At 35.4% G+C, this 17,099-nt stretch overlaps 1 protein-coding gene and 1 long non-coding RNA gene across 2 annotated transcripts in view; both read left to right on the top strand.

The window, feature by feature from the left end:
• crppa (CDP-L-ribitol pyrophosphorylase A) overlaps nucleotides 1-3,143 on the top strand; it is a 31,785-nt gene extending 28,642 nt beyond the window's left edge. The window contains exon 10 of the mRNA XM_081370736.1: nucleotides 2,696-3,143. Coding sequence (XP_081226862.1) covers nucleotides 2,696-2,800 — 105 coding nt within the window. The 3' untranslated portion in view covers nucleotides 2,801-3,143. The remainder of the gene's footprint in view (nucleotides 1-2,695) is intronic.
• Nucleotides 3,144-8,555: 5,412 nt separating this feature from the next.
• Nucleotides 8,556-15,583, top strand: LOC308693645. Its single transcript, XR_014030498.1, has 3 exons — nucleotides 8,556-8,702; nucleotides 9,702-9,791; nucleotides 14,774-15,583. It is a non-coding gene; the product is annotated as an uncharacterized lncRNA (long non-coding RNA).
• The last annotated feature ends 1,516 nt before the right edge of the window (nucleotides 15,584-17,099 follow it).

Here is a 17,099-nt window from a genome sequence, read left to right as displayed (position 1 = left end):
ATCCGTTCTACCACCTCAAATTCAAAACGAAACATGATATCACTGAATAGCCTACCAGCGCGCGCGTATTATTCTCATTCCAATATATCTTAGTGGTGTAACGTTAACACATAATCTCTGTCTACGCCCGATTTTAAGAATCGTTGTTGTGTTTCTTTTTAACTGAAAAGACATCAGTTAGAAAATATTATAACTTTAAATTTGGGGTTTCATAAGCTCAAAGCTATAATAAACATTAGACCTACTTAAGATCTCTGCAGCTAGTGTACTTAAATTTTATTTATCTGCAAAATTATGTTGTATACTTACAGTTTTGCACAATATATGTTCTCAAAACTACATATACCCTTTAAAAAAATTTATTTAGCAGTTGTTTAGCAGGGTCTGTGTAACCTGTTCTGAAATGCTTTTATTATAATATCGTTATCGCAAGAGGCTGCAATGTATATCACAATATAGATTTAAGGCCATATCGCCCATCCCTAATTGATAGCCTATAGTAGTTGATAATAACATAGGCCTACCTAATGTTGCCTACGGACGGTAACAGTACAGAAGTAACCTTTTACAGTCTATGAGTAGAACAGCTTTCTCAAGCAGTTTGTGATGCATTTTGGAAACAGGAGATGAGCCCCTGGTCTAATGCGCCACCTGGCTTGAGAAACCTGTTCTCAAAGACTTAGGCTACTTTTATAGTCATTATTCGGGTAGCACACATATTCTGAATGCCTTCGGCAGAATTCAAATGAGCCATTTTAATCTAGATTAATTTCAAAATTAATCTAGATTAAAAAAATTTATCTATGCCCACCTCTAATATATATATATATATATATATATATATTATTATTTTTTTACAAATATATATGTATGCAGTACTGCACATTCATCTTTTTTCCACAAATTAAATTTTTTAATTTATTAATAATTAATAATTTTAATTAACTTACTTGCTTATTAAACGTACAGTATGGAATTTTTCGCCGCTAGGGGTCGCTAACCTCTTACAATAACAAAGGCATAGTTTGATGACGTCAACTTCAAGCCGACCGATCTAATAAAGTTTATGGATGACTGAATACATCGATGCTTTTATCATGACTATGATATGAAGCAGGTCGGGATTGCTAAGAGACAGCTATCAGCTCCACACGCGACGCGAGTCCCGCGGATATAAAAGGAATATGGACATTTCATTCTACCGAACTACACGCAAGTGCAGAATTACAACTCACAGGTCAGTTTATTAGACAAATTAAACTTGTGAGGTAACGCAGCGCTGTTTCACTTGGTCTAACATTACACTATCACACTAAACTGCATTTGAATGTGTTAGTTTGTCTGTATGAGACTAGCAGTAAGCTAGATCAACATTAGAATAACATACAGATCATATTCTGACATTTTATCATTGTTGAACTATATAACATTGATTAGTTTTATGTAAATGTGCTCACCTTTTTAATAAAGTACATGTAGGAGCGGTCGAAGTCTCGGACGTGGAGCTCTCGTTTATATACTGTCTATGGGAGCTCTCGGCATCTCGAAAACACCGCGCTGATATTGATTCTTGTTTTAGTTCTCCTTTTTTATCTAAAGTCTGCTTGCCATGGTCCATAATGTTTGAACGAAACAACAACAGTGTGCAAATAGACTTTGCGAACTACACAGTTGTCCACGTCTGTCGCCTTGGTTACTATCAGAGGGCTCTGGTTACTATGGCAGTACGAGCGGAAACCAGGGAGAACGCGGATATGACGCCATTGACGGCGACAAAACGGAAATAAAGAAATGTGACGTGTCTTCGAATTAATTTACAAATTTCTCCTGGTTTGAAAGTTGTTGGAAACAGTCGGGATAATGTAAGTACACAAAAAAAAAATATATATAACAGATATAGTGATTTTTGCTATTTTTAAAGCAAAAAAGTTACATATTGTGCCTTTAACTTATTTAGTTTATAATTAATATGTTCTAAAATATGTTCTAAATGAATATAATATATCATGTTTAAATTAATCTGAAATACTTGAACAGAAGTTGTTAAAGAAAAGCAAGATTTTGGTTCAACCTCAGCTGAAAAGTGCAGATTTTCTTTGTCTAATGCAACAATGTAGATCTGAACACAGTTCAGAGAGATGAGAAGACCAGGAGAGATGTGCAGCAATTAATCACTGACGCAAAAGCATAAAAAGATGCAGTGGCATAAGGACATTAAGAGAAGAGACCCCAAAATCTTCAACAAAAGACATGAAAACAAAATCTGAAACCCTGTGAGCACAATAGGAGGCCTGACATTTTTTTTTTCTTAGGCTGCCAAATATCACGGCCGGAAAGTCGACAAGAATGTTTTGAGCACATCTGCTTGTGTATTCAAGTGTGTTTAAATATGTGTGTGTGTTGTTCAGATAAACCCTACGTTATGGGGACAAAATATCCCCGCAAAAATGGGGATATCCGAAATCCTTCTCCTTGTGGGGACATTTTTGGTCCCCATGAGAAAAACAGGTTATAAATTATACTAATAAGTGATGTATTTTGAAAATGTAAAAATATTTTGTGTGATGGGTAGGTTTAGGGGTAGGGTTAGTGTAAGGGGATATAATATACAGTTTGTACAGTATAAAAAACATTGTCTATGGAAAGTCCCCATAAAACACGAAAACCCAACATGTGTATGTGTGTGTTTCTTCAGGTGCCAGAGCAGTGGGAGAGATCTGTGGAGAGACTCACTCAAATGACTGTCGCCCTCATCAGAGAGCGCAATGCTGCTCTCACTGGACAGCTGCTTCATGCCTGAAACGGAGGCAGGAGAAGATGCATTACAGCAGACAACCACGACTCACAAAGACAGCAGCACGCAATCTCAGACGTCAAAGAACATTTGCAAATGAAGGCATTTCAATTTAAAATAAATTACAGATAGCGAGTGAGTGACAGCGTGGTCAGACAGTCAATGTTTGGATCAGTTGATTGATTTGTTTCAAGGTAGATTTTAAGATAATTCAAATTCAAATGCAAAATTGGCCTGGTTTGCCTAGGCTGATGTACATCAACACACAAGAACAATTAAAGGACCTCTAAATACTTACATATTTTTGTATGTAAAAAATAATAATAAAAAACCTTTTTGTTGTTGTTGATGACAGTTCACTGTTTTTTTTTTAACTCTTAAACTCCTTTCTATAATTATTCAAATTCATATATACTGTTTAAACAAGATATTATTGCTATTATCAAACTGTTTTATTCATAATAAATTAATATATCGTAAATTTAGAGGTACAAAATCTTATGCCTTAATCACATAACTGAAAGCATGTTCTGACATTGAGGCCATCTCTATATATAATCAAATGCTGCCATCTTGTGGAGGGGAATGGAAATCATCACAGTTGGTTACTATTGGATTTGACATCATAAAATTTCCTGATAATTTACTCACCCCCACGTCATCCAAGATATTCATGTCTTTGTTTCTTCATTCAAAAAGAAATTAAGGTTTTTGAGGAAAACATTGTAGGATTTTTCTCCATATAGGCCTAGTGGACATCAACGGTTATCAGTGGTTTGAAGGTCCAAATTGCAGTTTCAATGCAGCTTCAAAGGGTTCGACACGATCCCAGCCGAGGAATAAGAGTCTTATCTAGGCAAACAATCGGTCCTTTTCTACAAATATAAAAGGGTGAAAAACTCAAAACTTCCTAATTCAAAATCGTCCGACATCGTTGTTTTACGTTTTATTTATTAATTGTTTTTGTAAAAGACGTTTGACTTAGTCTTTGCATGTTCGCTTTGTGAACAGTAGGTACTTCCGCCTACATCACGCGTGACCTTTCAGCGTGATTACGTAATGCGTGGCACATCGCAGTGCTAGTGTAAGACGAGCATTTGTGGTTGTGTAGTTGTGTAGAAATTAATATATATATATATAACATTTTATTGTTTTTAGAAAATGACTGCTCCTTTGGTTAGATACGACCCTTATTCCTCGGCTGGGATCGTGTAAAATTCTGCATAGCCTTGATGACGTGTGATGTAGGTGCATGGATGTATGGAAATACATGTTGAATGCAATACAACTGAATGTAATGATTGGATGAACATCATTGGTCCTAAGACTTCCACAGACGTCCATGTTTTAATATTTATGACCACTTCTATTATTGATTGCTATCAGGATGTGAAGAGAGTTTCAACCAGTTTAAAAAAAATACTGTATAGTGTTTGCATATTAATAGATAACCATAGTGTTTATGAAACAAACTGCCTACCCTACCTTTAACCAGCTCAACTGTTTCAACATTGATCATAATAATAAATGTGTCCTGAGCACAGAATCAGCATATTAGAAAGATTTCTGAAGGATCATGTGACACTGAAGCATGAAGTTTTACAGTATCTTTTACTTTTGATGGGTGAGAAAAGTAAAACATTACTGAAAAATGTGACTGACCCAAAACTTTTGAATGGTAGTGTAGATTTGACGATTTTATAAAACAAATCGACAATTTTTTTTTCTAATTTACACCTATTTCTATATATTTATCTCTTCCTGCAAACACTAAACACACTGTTATCATAAACGCATCTTAAACTGATGTTAAACTTGTGTTTTCTCTATTTACCTGGCCCTCATCAGATCATCAGTTGGTTCTGTTGGCCGTCTTTACACCCGCTCGACTGGAAAAGCCCTGGTGACCACATTTCATAAATTTAGCTGTTTTTATAGCTTAACCCCTGTCTGACAAAAAAACAGGATGCCGGACTATCCCCCAAATTTGCTGACCTCGCCAGACTCGTTCTCCTGTGCTCACCGCAGATTGATAATTGATTATGGCCTTGTGCTTCCAGTCCAATGAGCATGCGATAATTGCGGCGGGTTGTTAAAGTCACTTCCTGCGTCGTTTCTGTCTGAGTGTTGGCTCAAAGCGAAGGCCTGCTACAGGCAAACCAATCAGGAGCTTGTTCTTGGCATGGCAAGTTTTTTTTTTAACTTGACGCTGTTTACTCGGTCTTGATTTTTCTACAATTTTACTTCTTGCGAAAATATACAAGTGCTTTAGTGCTTCATTCTTTCAAACAAACAAAGTTTCTGTCACCTTCTCTTGCATAACTTTTCTCCCTTATCCAAACTCTCGATTTTTTTTGCTGTTTAATTTGTTCCACATTTGCGTTGGGGCATGTACACGTCTGAAGGTGAGTGTGTTGGTTTTCGGCTGTCAGCGGGACACTGAGAGCATATCTCTGTGTGAAGTCTGAGCTTTTGACTGAGATGGATTAACCTTTCAGATGTATGGTAACATGTCATGGACATTTCTGGAAAGACTTAAGATAGAATAGAGTATTGTAAACCTGATCCTCTCTCTCTTGCTCTGTTGATTATGACTGTGATCATACTATATGACTATGATGGACCATATCAATATTTTTGAATGATGTCCATAGCAAGGCCAATTTCAGAAACGCACAATGGACATCATTCAAAAATATTGATATGGTCCATCATAGTCGTATAGTATGATCACAGTCAAAAACCATTCAAAATTTGGGGAACAGGATTGTTTGCTTTTGAAAGAAGTCTTTAATGTTGACCAAAGCTGCATTTATTTAATCAAAAATACAGTAAAAACAGTAATATTCTGAGATATTATTACAATTTAAAATTGCTGTTTTCTATTTGTGTATATTTTAAAATGTAATTTATTCCTGTGATGGTGAATCAGTATTTTCAGCATCATTACTCCAGTCTTCAGTGTCACATGATCCTACATAAATCATTCAAATGATGATTTGATGCTCAAGAAACATTTACTATTAAGTGATCCCACTAACGTGCACATTTAATAATTTATCAAATGCCTTTATCAAGAGTAATCAAGTACAGAAGCAATCAAAAGTGAAACCTATACCCTGTCTAGTTTAGTTATCTCATGCTTACAGTGTAGACTGAAGCCAATATGATAAAGCCTGTAACTACTGTGGAAGTCTATAGGGAGGGATGTGTCATTCAAATCACTGCCAAATATAATATTGATTGATTTTATCCCCCTGAATTTTTCTGTTTAATTTATGTAGTTTACCCGCACTACACACTAGCATCCTCTGAGGCTGGAGTACAATGGCACGTCTGGATTAGTTTTAGACAATATGATTCATGTTCATTTGCTTGTACGGCTCTGAGAGTTCGTGTGAAACGTTCGGAGAAAACCGCTAACCAGGAACAGCTGTGAAACGGTCAAGTAAGCACTCGCCATATTTATGTATGAGAGAGGTTTCACTCATTTTCCTCTGGCACAGCGGCACAAAATGCATGTGGTGCTGGTGGAGATGAAACTTACGACTGGGTTTTGCTCCATTCTTGACTCTGTTTCATCAGCTTCTTCTGGTGAATTTTTCTGGCTTGTCTCATACAGCTGGACATTGAGGACTGTCAGACCAAGAAGACAAATTCTTCCCTCGTGTTTTGAGGAACTGTTTACTGTAGCATCTATCTATCTATCTATCTATCTATCTATCTATCTATCTATCTATCTATCTATCTATCTATCTATCTATCTATCTATCTATCTATCTATCTATCTATCTATCTATCTATCTATCTATCTATCTATCTATCTATCTATCTATCTATCTATCTTTATTTATTTATTTTAATTAATAACTAATCATTTTTTACACATTAATTTTTTATTGCAAATTATATTATTTAACTGAATTTAAATAGAAAAAATATATTATTACTATTTTATGTATTATTAGTTTTATTATTTAGTGTGTCCCCATTTGTGGTAATAACAGCATTGAGCATTTACGGGTCCAGATGGATGAATGGACATTATTATTATTTTTTTTTTTTTTTTTTTTGCCTTTGGGTAAAGGATAGTTTAAATACACACACTAATGTTCAGGTTATGGGGGAATAAAAAAAAGAAAAGAAGAAGAATTGTATACTTTTATTCAGCAAGGATTCATTGAACTGATCAAAAGTGACAGTAAAGACATTTATAATATTTCTATTTCAAATAAATGCTGTTCTTTTGAACTTTATATTCATCATTGATAATAACAAGAAATGTTTCTTATTAAGCTCCAGATCATCATATTAGAATGATTTCTGAAGAATCATGTGGAGTAATGATGCTGAAAATGCAGCTTAGCCATCACAGGAATAAATATTAAAATATATTTGTAAAATATTACTGTACAGCTAATACTATGAAGCTGCTTTGATACAATCTGTATTGTGAAAAGCGCTATACAAATATACTTGATTTGACTTGGCTTACTGATTTACTGTATATTTTATAATTACATGCAGTCTTGGTGAGCATAAGAGACTTGTTTTAAAAACATTGACTTGAACCTGCAGCCCAATTCAACTTTACTATTTTATATTTTACCCGATAAAAACATAATGATGACAAGTTTTGATACACAAGCGTAAATGACCTTCTTTAGCTTGATGTATCTGAAAGAAGTATCAAAGTGAGATGAAGGAGAGGTGAACCTTCCTCTCAAACATGCCTGTGGTCCGTTGCATTGCCTCCTACTGTTCTGCAAAGATGATTAATGACTGAACATCACTCAAATTCAGCACTTCTACGCTGTGAAATCGGAGAGGCCCGCGCTCAGTTCTCTTGAGAACCATCTTGCATGCCCAACACATGTAAATTTGTGATTTTGTTAAGCCACAAGCTTTGGTGTGTTTGTTTTGGCCATTTATGTTATTTCACTCTGATTTGTTGTTTCTCAGGCCAAGTTTAAATCTAGATGATGAATTTACATTAATAGTTGTATTTCCTCAAATTTTATACACCATGTAACTTTTTCTGTCCAAAATAATAATTAAACAATGCGTAAATGCATCATCAATACTTCATCCAAAACATATTTCTGTCTTACTCTGAATAAATTTGCAGTAACATCTTCAGCTAGTCAGCTTGACATCCTTTCCATCTAAACTGGTTATATCTCTTATGAGGAGTATAACCACATTTCATCACACAGAGGCAAAGCACAACCAAAACAATGTTTATCTGCAAATTTTTTTTTTAACAAAGTGTCCTTTAAATAAACTTTAAAAATTTATTAGTTTACCTGAAAAGAAAATTCTGTCATCATTTACTCATCCTTGTCGTTCTAAATTCATACAATGAAAGTCAATGGGGTCCAAAATGACTTAATATATGGACCCAAAAAAAAGGCATTTTTTCATTCTTTGTTTTCAAAAACCTGCCAATGGTCTCTCTCCATACCGTTTAGTCACAGCGTGGCATGAAGCTTCATTTCAGCAAACGTTTTTCGCTGGGTTGTAAATCCTGACAAGGGCCTGCGACTTCACAGATGTGATTTTGTCAGCACACGATCGGGTGTAACAAAATCCTGTCTGACAGCCATTTAGGTCATTTCCTCTCTTTAAGACCCCGTATTACAGCTCTCTAAAGGTAAGGACTGCCCAGAGTACAGTCCGACGAAATTGGGAATGTTGGGTAATCTAATTAGAGGGCAGGACGGGGGCCCATGGGGCCACAGACTGTGGTGAAGCAGGGAAACACTCGCCCTAAAACTGCACACCGCAGGCTCGCTGTGGTAATGTCTGAGAGGTTAATTCTTCCTCATGAGGAAAAACAGGACCTTTCCTGGACGGGACAGCCACATCCCTGCTCCGATGACATAGATGCAGAACGAACCTTTGCGGAGTGAGTCAGTGTATTCTAGATAAGGGATGTCAGTATTTACTTTTACTTTTAACGGAAAAAGAATATAAAAAATGTGCACTAAGTAACTTTTAATGGGTTAACTCTAACTTCCATTCAGTAAATGGGTTGGGATGATGCATGTTATTTTATTGTAAAATACTACACGAATTATGGTTTGGAAAGTATAAAGAATGAATTATAATTAATGGTTAAACTATTAATTAAAATGATATTCAAGAAAATGTTCTTTTAGAGTACAATTTTGTTAAAAATATTTTTTTGTAAGTAAAAACACAACTTAGCATACAATTTACAATGAAAAGACAGTAAAGAATATATATATATATATATATATATATATATATATATATATATTTTAAATATATGTTTCTTTTATGCATAAATTGTTGTCTTTGTAATTGTGTGGTTGATTTGTATTGCTTTTTGTTTATTTTGTTCATAGAAAGCCAGTTATGATGACTTTAAATCATGGTTGTTTTATTTTATCACCTATGTTATGACTGTTACATAAATACATTTAATATACAAAGCAGAATTAATTAATTAATTGTTTTTTCAGATTTTTAATGTCATTTTAGCAGGATTTAATTATTTGTAGTGGACATAGGCCTATACTGATAAAAATGTATTATAAATGTAAAAAAATCAATTCAACGAGACAGTAAATGTATAATAAACTGTTGAAAATGTAAGCAAACAATACAGGTTAGCATATAATTTAAACCTTTTTTTTATTCAAATATATGTTTCTTCTTATTTTGATATATATTATGGTATTTTAAGACATTATTAGTTTATTATTATGGTTCCATATAAAGCCATGATGATTTATGTGTCCTTTTATTTTACCACGTATATTATGGCAGTTACACAAGTAAATTTTAATGTACAAAACAGATTTAAGTAGATACATTAATTCATGCTTAAAATTTCTACTGTAATTTTTTTTACAGGATTTTTTTTTTTTTTTTTTTACAGTGGACATGTATACTGGGACAAAAAGAGGATAGGATAGTATAAAAGAAAAGAAAGAGAGCGAGAAGCGGAGCACAAATACAGCGAGAGAGGGTAAGACAGGAGTGATTTATGTCCTGCTATTGAGAAACTAAAATAAATCCAAACTCTGTGAGAGAAACATACAGTACGGCCTGTAAAACACAAGACATGCTCGGCCGCTTTCCCTGCCTCAACCTCAGAAGCTTACGCTCCCTCTCCGCAATGTCAAAACCAATCATTTAGGTTTTTGTCCTTAAGGATATTATCTGAGTTGGAAAAGACCTTGTTTTCTTCAGCCCAAGTTTGTTGAAGAGGGAATTGTGTTTGATTTTTGGAGGTCTGTTTTAAATGATCCGATCAGGAGTCATTATTGTCACATCCAATGCACATTTTTCAGCCCATGCACTGTAAAAGTAAAAGTTGCTGCTTTAAATTTGAAGTACAATCAACTTGGATGTTTAAGTCATTTCAACTTAAATTACATTCAACGACTTAAAATATTAGTTGCAATTGAGTTAAAGCAACGTAAAAACTAGTGGTGGGCCGTTATCGGCGTTAACGCGCTGCGTTAACGCGAGACTCTTATCGCGCGATAAAAAAAAATATCGCCGTTAATCTATTCCCCAAGTTGGGTTGGGAGCTGGCTCAAGCTACACAAGCTATGATGACGCAATCTACCCGCGGCCGCGAGGAAGACACGGCTGCAGCGCATCATATTCGTCGCCTTAAGTAAACACGGCTGAAAGTTAAAGCTGGTGTAAAAGATCGTGCAACATCCATTATTCGGACTTGGTTCGGATTTAAGCCGTCCGACGTAGACTGTGTGGTGTAACAGTTCGGTAAGTTAACACACGACTAATCCGTTCTACCACCTCAAATTCAAAACGAAACATATCACTGAATACCAGCGCGCGCGTATTATTCCCAATATATCTGAGTGGTGTAGAACATAATCTCTGTCTGCGCCCGATTTAAAGAATCGTTGTTATGTTTCTTTTTTAACTGAAAAGACATCAGTTAGAATATTCTAATTTTAAATTGGGGGTTTCATAAGCTCCAAGCCATAATAAACATTAGACCTACTTAAGTCTCTGCAGCTAGTGTACTTAAATTTTATTTATCTGCAAAATGATGTTGTATACTTACAGTTTTGCACAATATATGTTCTCAAAACTACATGCACCCTTAAAAAAAAAAAAAAAAAAAAAAAAACATTTAGCAGTTGTTTAGTAGGGTCTGTGTAACCTGTTCTGAAATGGTTTTATTATAATATCGTTATCGCAAGAGGCTGCAATGTATATCACTATATGGATTTTAGGCCATATCGCCCATCCCTAATTGATAGCCTATAGTAGTTGATAATAACATAGGCCTACCTAATGTTGCCTACGGACGGTAACAGTACAGTAGTAACTTTTTACAGTCTATGAGTAGAACAGCTTTCTCAAGCAGTTTGTGATGCATTTTGGAAACAGGAGATGAGCCCCTGGTCTAATGCGCCACCTGGCTTGAGAAACCCGTTCTCAAAGACTTACTTTTATAGTCATTATTTGGGTAGCACACATATTCTGAATGCCTTCGGCAGAATTCAAATGAGCCATTTTAATCTAGATTAATCTAGATTAATTTCAAAATTAATCTAGATTAATCTAAATTAAAAAAATTAATCTATGCCCACCTCTAGTAAAAACGCATGTCGTCATAACTTATCGATCATCATTTGGGAGATACAGGTTTGCATCTGTTCGTCTGCGATGATAAATGCTAAACTTTCGCTCGATCTGTGATAAGCACATTTTATTTTGACTAATCAAAGGGCTTGATAAATGCGATACACTTCATTTAGAGAGAAAAATAGCACAGTGTGGGGCGTTTGATCAACATTATTTACACAATACGCCACAACCGTGGCAAGAGTTTGTGTCTTGGCGGACTTCGATATACGCGCACACACTCGGAGACGCATTCATTATCTGCTTCCGCCCGTCTTTTTAAACTGTTTATTTATGAAGGTGGAAGGATAATGATGGCTTGATTACACAGCAACAGGATTTGCCTTTGTGCGCTCTGTGACTGATGTGAAAGCGTGAGAGTGCTGTAAATAATTCATCCGCTTGATTTGTGACACTGTCAGCACAGTTTGTTGCTCTCTCCGGAACAGAACGCCAGATTTGAGATGGGAGAATCCACCAAATTCAAGGCTGGCATTCGGTGAATAATTTTTTCCTGTAATGATCATTTGCCACTCATTTTTTGACTTTTTATATCCAAAATACAACAAATTTGATCAGAATAGACTAAAAACAGTAATAGAATATATTTTGAAATGTGATTCTACAGTGTCCTTCAGAAATCATTCTAATATGCTGATTTGGAGCTCAAGTAACATTTTTATTATTATCAATTAATAAGTTGACAACTTTTTTAAAGTTATACAAGATTTATTCAGTTTAATGCAATTTAAGTTGAAATGACTTAAACATCCAAGTTGATTGTACTTAAAAATTTAAGGCGGCAACTTTTTTACACTAGATAACTGTTTTGCTGCTTAATATTTCTTTATTTTATTTTCAGGATTCTTTGATGAATAGAAAGTTCAAAAGGACAGCATTTATACGAAACTGCAATCCTTTTTTAACGTTCTTCACTGTCACTTTTGATCAATTTTATGCATCTTTGCTGAATAGAAGTATTCATTTCTTTCCCCCAAAAAAGGTCGTTTTAGATGTTATCATGGCTTTGTCTCAACAAATTAGGTCGACCTGTCCTTGAGGGCTCAAATTTAACACCCCATGCTTGCCAGGCGTCTCTTTATAGCTTCTTCTCGCTTTTGGGTGAGCGTTTTTACACACGCTTTGTGATCCCTAGCATTTCCGCTACATCCACGTGCGGTTGACTTTATTTCCTGTGAAAATGACTCGGAATCTGGAGTTTGGATTTTTCTTGCTTTGTTCTGCTGTGGAAAGTGGACTAACACATGCTTGGCAAATGTCTGCTTGAATTTCCAAATTCCACAGCAAGTGGAGAATCTTGTTTCATTGTTTCATAATGCAATTCTAATGAAGCGCGCTCACATCCCTTCGAGATCATCCTACGCTTCGCTTTCCGGTGAGAAGTTATTCTACGCCCCCATCTGTCTGACAAAACTCCCTATTGTTCCTTAAATCATGAATTGTGTTCAAACTCGGCCAGACAACCTGACAATGAGCGATGTCTCCGTGAAGTGAAGTTCCACTGAATTCTCTGTATGCATCTGCGATATGCAGGGAAATTACCTATAAAAAGACAGTTTCATAAAGACTTTCTCTTTGTCCCCTTAAATATTCCCTGTCCAGCCAGGCAGATGTTGGGTCAGACAGGAAGTTTCTTCCCCTTGCTCTCTGTCCTTAATGAATCTCTGGAGAGGGTCTGGATAGGGGCTGGACCTGGATCTGTCTCTTCCGTTTAAACCTTACGCTCCATTCTCCCGCCCAACTTATGTAACCCTCATACGCTCAGTAAAACTCGCCTGAGATTCATCATCTCGGGGCCAGACCAAGCGATGGTGTGATCATACTGATACTAATATGAAGCAATGGGTGCTGAAACCACTGAATTTTTAGAGGTTGTGACTGTTTGCACATACAAATCCTCGATGTCATGTTTTTTTTATTACAGCTACTTGCAATTTGGCATTTTGAACACATTGAGATTCATCTGTATGATTCTGAATATTATTATGGTGTGCTTAATCTGAATGATAACTCAATGGGATTTACTGATATTTCTTATGGTACCTCACAGAGATCATCTTATGCTGATCTATGCTAATCTATTTCAAAATGGGGTTCAGGCAAAATATTTGAATTAAAAAAAATGATATATATATATTATAGATACAAAATTTGAGGTCTGTCATTTTTAAATGTTTTTTAAAGAAATATTTTATGCTCTCTTAAGGTCCTGGACGCGATTTTGACGCACGAATAATTTGCGCGATGGTTTTATTTTTTGATCAGCTGTTTGTGTAATGAGCGCTTCCACACCGAACGCGAATGTGATGCTTCGAAAAAAAGACTTATTTTTTTTTTTACTTTTGCGGCGACAGAAAAGGCTTCAGCCAATCGCATACTACAAGGACAATGATAGCATTGCCAACCAACTCGGTTATCACGACTGTGAGTATGTTGTGTGGTAGTTTTAGTTGTTGTATAGTCCTGTGCTGTGTTGGCTAGAAGGCTAAACTACATTTGGGATAGAAAGCTAATCGTCAAAGATAGAGATAGAGACCGTGTTTACGCAGCTCATGTGATGGGTTTTGACGCGAACTATTCGCACACGAACTAGGCTATTCGCTTTTTCGTTACGCATCCGGTGTGAAAGGGCCTTTAGGCTGCATTTATTTCAATAAATATAGAGTAAAACAGTAATATTGTGAAATATTATTACAATTTAAAATAACCTTTTTCTGTTTGAATATATTTTAAAATGTCATTTATTCCTGTGATCAAAGCTGTATTTTCAGCATCATTGCTCCAGTCACATGATCATTCAAAAATCACTCTAATATGATGATTTGATAACCAAGAAACAATTATTATATCAATATTGTCAACACAAAACATTTACAAAACGTTTAATTTATTTAGCCTTCTAATTTTCTCTCTTGCTTTGAAATATGTATTGTGAGAAACGCTACAGTATAATTCCAATTCAGTTGAAAATGTCTCTTTCCATGTTAAAACATCTAACATTATTTATTAATATTTCTCACACTGTATAAATGGGCCTTTATTCTGTATACGAAAATATGAAGCAGGCTTTATGGGGAATAATATAATCATATTTAAGGATCTTTGACATTGAAAGGTTTGAAAACCCCTGCATTATAAATTTTATAGTTACATTTTAGTTTTTCTTTTTGTAGCTTTTTTTTTTAAGTTAAACATTTTTTAATTTGTGTTCTAGAAAAAATAACAGCATACAGGTTTGGAGTAAAAATAACAGTATTTTCATTTTTCCTTTAATGTTAAGCAAGCACACATATGCCGACACACTTCCACATTTCTTTGCAGAGCGCAGTCTGAGGCGACACAAGCCCAGCACTGAGTGATCTGGCAGGAGCGATCGGGACTTTCAAGTGGATGCCGAAGTGTTTTAATATCCTTCTATTGTCCCGAGCCTGCGTCACGACCCTTGAGCAAGGATGGAGATGGAGCTGGCTATTAAACCACAGGCTTGATTAGAGGATTGTCCTGCAGTAAAATGGGGAAATGCTCAAGAGCTCGTGCACTTCCCACTCTAAGGCAAGAACAGCCAAAGTAACAGAGTAATGCCTCCCTTGAGATCTCCTGTGTGTGTGTGTGTGTGTGTGTGTGTGTGTGTGTGTGTGTGTGTGTGTGTGTGTGTGTGTGTGTGTGACCCCAGTGAGGACAAACTATTCAGGGGTCAGAGAGTTCTGCTGTGCTGGATCACAATCTGACTGACAGCGTAGAGCGGTAAACTTGCTATTTTAGCTTGGCTCTCTCCTGACGGGTGATGCACGTCTGTTTAATGGAAATTATGTTTGCCATACCAAAGAGGCGTTTAGTGGTACCATATCCGTCTCTGTGGACAAACATAATTATGTTGTCAATATATATCATAGTATTTTATTTTTTTGATATTTTGCTTATTTTATGGGGCTTAAAAATAAAACAGTTGCTAACAACAGAAGAAATTTTTCAAAACAGTTCTAGTACACAAACGTTTATAATTTATTGTGTTGATAAATCATAAAAGAAACATCAAATTATTCAACAGAGATTAAATTATTTGGTCTACTGACATAATTTATTTGTATAAATATTTAAATGTAATGTTTATTACACTCCATATACCCACATTTATTTATTTACTTTTTTAATATATAATTTAACTATAAACAAGAAAATATAGAAATCTTGCACACTACTCAAACTGGATTGAAGGGGGGGGGGGGGGGGGGGGGTGAGTACTTTCTGAGAAATATATATATATATATAAAACGTCTAAATTGTAATTTTATCCTATGCACCTGCAAATAATTTGGGTGTGAAGCACTATGGTTTTTATTAATTTAATCATAATCATATCATAATATATTATATTAAATTATACTTTATAAAATAATTTAAATGTGGGTTTATGATTGTTATGCCTTAATTATAATTGCATTATAAAAAAAATAAAGAAATGTGGATTTATGATATAATTATGTCGAGTTATTTCTTAATATTTTGCATCAACATTGAGTTCTAAAGTCTGAAGCCACTAGTAAAAGTAATTTTGCATCATTTTAAAAATGTACTTTTTCACACAAATCCACATAACAGTTTGAATAAAGAATTACATAAAATTAACAAATTATTTAGTTTGTCACTTTATCGACAGCAGCATATTTGCTTCGTGACCTAGAAATAGTGTCGAATTTGAAATATTTCATTTTATGTCATATTTTTCTTCATGTTAAATGTCTCAGAATCTCAAAACGTTGTTATTTCCAGGTTAAAATACAATTATTTTTGGACCCTTCTGTATTCCGTGTAACCTGGTAGTTCACACCTCTAACACACACACCAGTAGAGGTCAGCAAGTCCATTTACACATTAAACACAGTCTCCATCACTCCTGACTAATTAATACTGGCTGATGAGGAACTAAGGGACAAAAGCTACTGATTAATGCCATCACACTTCAACCTTGGAATAGCATATAAAGAGAGAGAGAGCCCAGCAACACGTGGGTTTTTCCTGATGAAGTTCTACCTCACATTGAGAATCCATTAGTCTGCTATAGGAAGAAATCTCCCAAGCCCACTATTAAGGACAGGGAGTCTCCAGCACTCTGGGATTTGGCCTTCGTCACAGGCACCGACAGCGAGAAGGAAGCCATTAAATCATAAAATGTTGACTTCACTTTTTGAAATGAAAGGATTTATTAAAACAGTATGCTGGACTGGGGGGTACAAAAGACTTTTAGTGATGCATTTGGCTTTTACGGTATTTGAAAGCGTTTGTGGCTGGAGAAGCCGGTGGGCGAGACTAAACTAATTGGACCATGTGACAAACAGCAGAAAGAGTCAGGTCTTTACAGTCAAATACTTTTATGATTTATTAGACACGAATTGTACCACCAACACAAAGAATAGCCTGGAGTGTTTTTTTACTGCAGTCAGCGGAGTGAATCAGGACAGAGGTGTGTAAAGCACACGTCCCAGATCATCTCTGAGGACACATTCATAACGCTGCAGAATCTGTGTAAACCACGTCAGTGTGCGTCTGAATAATGCATCAATGGATCTATCAGACACACTTCTGCTGCTATTTATTAAGCTCATTTTGTGTTAAATTTATATAAAATAAACATTATAAATAAGTCAAA

Source organism: Scardinius erythrophthalmus (assembly GCF_964197995.2).
Source record: "Scardinius erythrophthalmus genome assembly, chromosome: 7".
Taxonomy (NCBI): domain Eukaryota; kingdom Metazoa; phylum Chordata; class Actinopteri; order Cypriniformes; family Leuciscidae; genus Scardinius; species Scardinius erythrophthalmus.
This window is presented reverse-complemented; position numbering and strand designations above follow the sequence as displayed.